Source organism: Acipenser ruthenus, chromosome 7 (genome assembly GCF_902713425.1).
Source record: "Acipenser ruthenus chromosome 7, fAciRut3.2 maternal haplotype, whole genome shotgun sequence".
Classification (NCBI taxonomy): domain Eukaryota; kingdom Metazoa; phylum Chordata; class Actinopteri; order Acipenseriformes; family Acipenseridae; genus Acipenser; species Acipenser ruthenus.
The window spans coordinates 25,371,000-25,376,538 of NC_081195.1; the positions used below are offsets into that span (position 1 = coordinate 25,371,000).

At 40.7% G+C, this 5,539-nt stretch overlaps 1 protein-coding gene across 1 annotated transcript; it reads right to left on the reverse strand.

Moving 5' to 3' along the window:
• On the reverse strand, positions 1–5,260 carry LOC117414527 (potassium channel subfamily K member 13). Its single transcript, XM_034024304.3, has 2 exons — positions 4,921–5,260; positions 1–2,940 (listed from the first exon to the last, which is right to left on the reverse strand). Exons 1-2 carry the CDS (start codon positions 5,258–5,260, stop codon positions 2,051–2,053), a joined length of 1,230 nt encoding a protein of 409 aa, XP_033880195.1. The 3' UTR covers positions 1–2,050.
• Positions 5,261–5,539: the final 279 nt, after the last annotated feature.

Consider the following 5,539-nt stretch of genomic DNA (forward strand, 5'->3'; position numbering starts at 1 on the left):
TTCTTACAGCTTGGTAAAATGATTTTTTGAAGATCCAAAACATAATCTGCACATATTTTGATAAAAATAGTTCATGACATCCTTAAAAAAATATCCCCAGCTCAATGCAATTTACCCTCATGAGGAAGCTCATAATATATTAAATATATCAGATAAACAGAAAAATACAAGCTCTATCATGAACTCAGTAACCAAGGCTTTTCAAGTTTTTTTTTTTTATACAGTTATACAGTTCCATTCACTTTACTATACAGTTCTAAAAAAAGTTATGTTTAACTTGGCAAAACATATGTGTTTGCAGAGTTAAAAGATATTTAATAACAGTGACAGTCAAACACAAACATGTGCTTTATCATTTTATTGCTGTTGGGAAGACAGTGCTTCAGTTGGAAACACTAAAAAATAAGCAACTCTTTTTTTTTTTTTTTTTAGCCCAATGCAGTTGTTTGCTTCTTAAGAAATAGTGCGGTGAGAAAGAGTATGCAGGTAGATACGTATCTCAATTCAAGTTTGCCTTGCAGAAGCTGTGTCTGTCATAAAGACAATCCTTCCACAAAAGCAGTAATCAGGGTAGAGAACCATTGGCATTCCGTCTCCTAGCAACCTTAAGGCGACTCAGGATTCCATAATCTCATCCTTAAAGCTACAGTGTTGGCTATGAATATTGAAGCACATTTTCCCCATGATTTACCATCAACATGCAGCTGAAGAGTTCCTGTTAATATTTTTTCTATTGTGTATTGCATCCCCAACCCAATTCTAAAAAATACATGTAACCTAAAACATTTCTACTAATTGAGTATTTTTTTGTTATGAATGAACCATAGTTCCTTGAAAAGTTGTCTCATGCTTCAATGGCTTTCACTGTTCAAAATACTGTTTGAAATCATTGAGTCCTGCAAAGTCTTTCCTTGGCCTTGACCATAGCTTGGCACTGTCTGTCTTGGGAATTCTCAAAGTCCAGGAGCTGTATCCTACAAGATACCTTTGTATTAGTACAACCATATTTAAATAATAAATCCTGTACACATTTTGAAGAGTGGATATATTAAAGAGTCAATAGCTTCTAATTGCATTTGATCCTCTTCTATATCATTGCAATAGTGGTTCAGCACAAAATACATATTCAGAAAGACAGGAGGGCAAGATGGCTTTGACTCTCACTGATCTGGATGGCAACTCTACATGAAAGGAAGGCCGTTATGTCTGAACACAAGTGGACTCAAAGCTCCTGAAATCAGACTCCTTACCCAACGGACTCCAATGCCAATGCAGGGCACCACAACTGCAATGGTTCTGTATTACAGGCAGAGGTAGCACTAGGGCAGGTGGAAGTGTATACCACTGGTAGCATGGTACAGTGGTAACATTTCCATATGTAATCCACTGTAGTACCATGGTACTCTATCAGTACTTCTGTGCTACCATAGCAGGATCTCTGTGCAAGAAAAATAAATGAAAGCTATTTTCTCTTAATGCAAACCAAGAGAGACAGAGAGAAAATTGCGCTGGCAATTTTGTGCATCAATTACAGTTCTTCAAATGACAGCCTTGAGTTTGTATAGTGTTTGAATCCTTGGCAGTTATCCATCAATCCTTTTCTAATCTTATGGGTTATCTATCCTTGGGTTGCCTGACTTTGTTGTTAATACTGAATCACTGGTGTCCTTCAAGACTTGACAAAGCTTTGAGATCAACCAGCTGTACTGATGGCCCGAATGGTCTCTTCTCATTCGTACATTTTCTAATGTCTTAACTGCGCTACTCTTGAATATTCTTGGATATCTTGGCAGACTTTCTGTCTTCATGGACTTTCCCAGAAGTCATTAACTCTTATCTCTCAGTCCTTGTCTTTAAGCTTGTCTATTCACACTAGTCCCTTACAGTTGGCTATTCATGACAGCCAAGGTCTTTGAACAATCCACTGTGGAGGCTGTTACTCTGTTTCCATGGCAGGCTGTTTCCATGGCAGGTTTTCTTTCACCTACCTTCCTGAACTTTTAAAATAACCTTTGTTTGTTATCCTATGATTTTTCACATATCTCCAGGCTTATCTATCCACACTGGTCTCGGCCAGCCTGTTATTCATGACTGCCAGGGCTCCAATTCCCCCGGAGAAGCCGTTGTGCCGCACGTAACTCTGCCGAGGGCCACCATTGGCCGTCTCATACAGCTGCTTCTGCATGATAGCCAGGGAGACCTTATTGGATGCTAGAAAGTCCTTGGCAGATATCATCTCTCCAGACATGCGGCGACCGTCTGTCTCACTGTCGCAGACGGTATCCACGGAGACGTCATTCCGCCGGCTGTTGATGTGCGCCGGATTCACCGCGTTGCGGTGCCGCAGGTGCTTCCGCGTACAGCGACGGCAACAACGGCAGTCCAGCTTTTTCAAGATCCAGTTCAAGGTCTGCTTGATGATAATGGAAATCACATTAAAGAGGGAGTAGATGCAACAGACACCCATTAGAATGAACAGGCAGTTGCCGAAGCGGTAGGCTCCCTGATTCACATAGTACTCCTTCTGCCCGCTGACTAGGTCCCCAAAGCCAATGGTACTGAATGCTACAAAGCAGAAGTAGAGCGATTCAAAGTAGCCCCATTCCTCCATGACAGTGTACATGGCAGAGGCACAGCAGGCTATCAACAAGGCAGCCACTCCCAGAATCAGCATGACATAGTAGACAGAGGGCTTCCAGCCCTCCAGACTGTCCGACTCTCCCCCTGACGTGCCCGAGCCGCACCGGTGGTCCGAGGGCATGAGGACCCCCGTGCATCTCAGCTGCCTCTCGTGAAACCACCTCATGATGTAGGCCAGCATGGTGATGATGCGCTCCAGGAAGAGGTTGAAGAAGAGGATGGTGGCCGCGCAGCCGATCAGCCCGTAGAAGATCAGAAAGATCTTTCCCCCAATGGTGGCCGGAGTCGTCATGCCAAAACCTGGAAAGACAAATAGCGGAATCATTAGGAGAAAAGCAGAGAGGGGATTTGTGCTCATTCGTTGAGATTTTTAACACCTATAGAATTAACTTCTATAGCCATTGCCAAAAAGTTTAGCATCACCTAGAATTTTAGGATTGAGACATCATTTAAAACAAATTACATGAATGTAATTTAGATCTTTTATTTAACATTATGTAATCAAAGAAACTGCAAAAGTCTACCAGAAGCCATAATATTAGTGTAATATTTGATCTACAGTACAGGCACAAATTCTGGCAACAACAAATGATTTACAGCAAGACTAGGGGTGAGGATTGTATTGCCCCTTTTTCCTCACTCAGACCCCTTACTAAATATCTTAGTATCCTTGAATAGATAATCGTCTCCTCTTTAAAATAGGCTAAACATTTTAAATGAGCAAGACATCTCACAAGTAAAATGGTACCTTGAAACGTTTTCCTTTTTCTAGGAAAGCAGTACAACCCGAGATGGGGAGTTTGTTGACTACTTGCTCACTAAATATATTAGTAGCCCTAAATAGATAATTGCTGTTAGTATGTAAGGGGTCTGAAAATGGGCAATACTTTCCTCACCCCTAGTCTTGCTGTAAATCATTTGCTGTTCCCATAATTTGTGCTGGTACTTTAGATTTCCAGGTTTGTTATCAGACATATAAAATGACAGATTTGTGCTCAGTAAGGCTTGATTTAATCCAGGTGGGTACAAACAGAGAACCTTGCTATTTCCCAAAAAAAGATACCTCCTTTTTTGAGTCCATATCCCATCACTCACAGTAACAACATTGTAACACACAACACTGCCAATTACGCTCTTCCTCCCCAAAGTTGAACAGCTGGAGGCAGAACCAGCCCTGGCACCACTAGAATTATTATTTAGAATTATTAGATCACCAGACAGGCTTAACTTACATATCATTGCATTCAGCTTCCTTGTGCCTGTCTCTGTTCTTCAAAAGATGCAGGATTACAAGAACCTAAACTGGTGAAACTGGAGCCATATGGTTATCCTGGTTGGACTAAAATGCATTTGGAAGACTTTCTATGCTGTATAAATGTCTTGCACAGTGCACAACACAAAGGTCAATCAGTAACACACCAGAGCAGATTCTGCAGTATAGTCTACATTAGAAAACTAATATATGGCTGATTGCAGCTATAAAAGCCAACTGCACTGAAAAGGCAACCTTTATGACATGTGATAAAGGAGATGTGCTGATCAACATGGTTAATTTATATTAAAAATGTCTGAATTACATTTAACTGTATTATGTTTGCTTGTGTTTGCTCATTAGGATAGTGCTAAAGACAATATCACAGGATATGAAGTGTTTGCCTAGATCTGATAAAACAGTAAAAAAAAAAAAAAAAAGAAAAATTTATTGCCATTCTGCACTGGCCAGATGCACTGATTCCCACAATGCACAGCCCTGGTAACATACATTATTTCAGGGGCGTTTAACAGAAAGGATTAATGTCTATTATATATAATCTATCAAATTATAACACACATTAATCATTACCTTTAATTACTTAATATACAGTATAATATGCAGGTTTTGCAGAACATTGGCACCTATATATCAAAACTTTACAGTAATTATTTTTTACTTTTTCTTTTTATTGAAAACATGTAAATATTCAATCGCTGGGACAAATGTTGAAATATTCACACAAACACCACGTTCTTATCCTTTCATACTGTATAACAGAATTGAATTAATCTAAAAAAGATGCTGAGGAAACCAGTGCATAAATGACATCTGAAATAAATGGCACACATTTTCCTGCTGTGGTCCTTCATTAAGTTCGGAAGCCCATATCACGTTCATTTTTTATTTCAAAGCATTTTGTCTTTATAATAGCCATATTAGGTCAAAGGACAAGGGCATTTGTAGCCTGCACATGTTCTCCAGATGATGAGGACAATGCAGGAACATAAAAAGACAAAGGCACTTACCTATAGTGGACACCACTGTGCCCACAAAGTAGAAAGCCCCAGGGAAATCCCAGCGTGGTCTGAGCTTGTCAACATGGATCCCATACACATTGGCCTCTTCGTAGGTCCTGAGAAAGGCCTTCAGGTCCTCCCCGCTGATGCTGTGCATTTCTGTGAAGTTGCGCAGACGCTGGGTCCACAGTTTCTTTGCCTTCAGCTCTGTCGGTTGCTCAATGGCAGAGAAGACAAGCGCCCCGCACAGTAGGTACAGCAGGATGAGCATCGCCAGCAGGCCGAAGCGAGCGTTGTCTTCATTCAGACGCAGGACCGCGCAGCAGCCTTCATCCCCCCTTCTCGCCATGCTCGCCACTGAAGTAGTCTTGCTACAAAGAAAAAATGCTGCTGTACCAAACTGAACAGAGTAACACCAACTCTAGTCTCTAGTACTGTAGAAGAACATTTCTAAATTTGATTAATAAACTATTAATTGTATCCCCCAGGCGGTACTGGTGCAGTAGGTTGAGAGTAAGTACAAAGAACTCAACCTGATTCAAACAAACAGTTCAAGGGACCGTCTAAAAAGAGTCAGGAAGACAATCTATTCTGGTAATGCTTAGTATATTTACAGTTACAGTTTATT

Bases quoted from the DNA above. Each gene is read 5' to 3' on its own strand.
- LOC117414527 (XM_034024304.3), bottom strand. From the start codon at position 5,260: ATGGCGAGAAGGGGGGATGAAGGCTGCTGCGCGGTCCTGCGTCTGAAT. The intron at 2,941-4,920 runs GTAAGTGCCTTT...TTGTCTTTCCAG, and splicing joins CACAGTGGTGTCCACTATAG to GTTTTGGCATGACGACTCCG.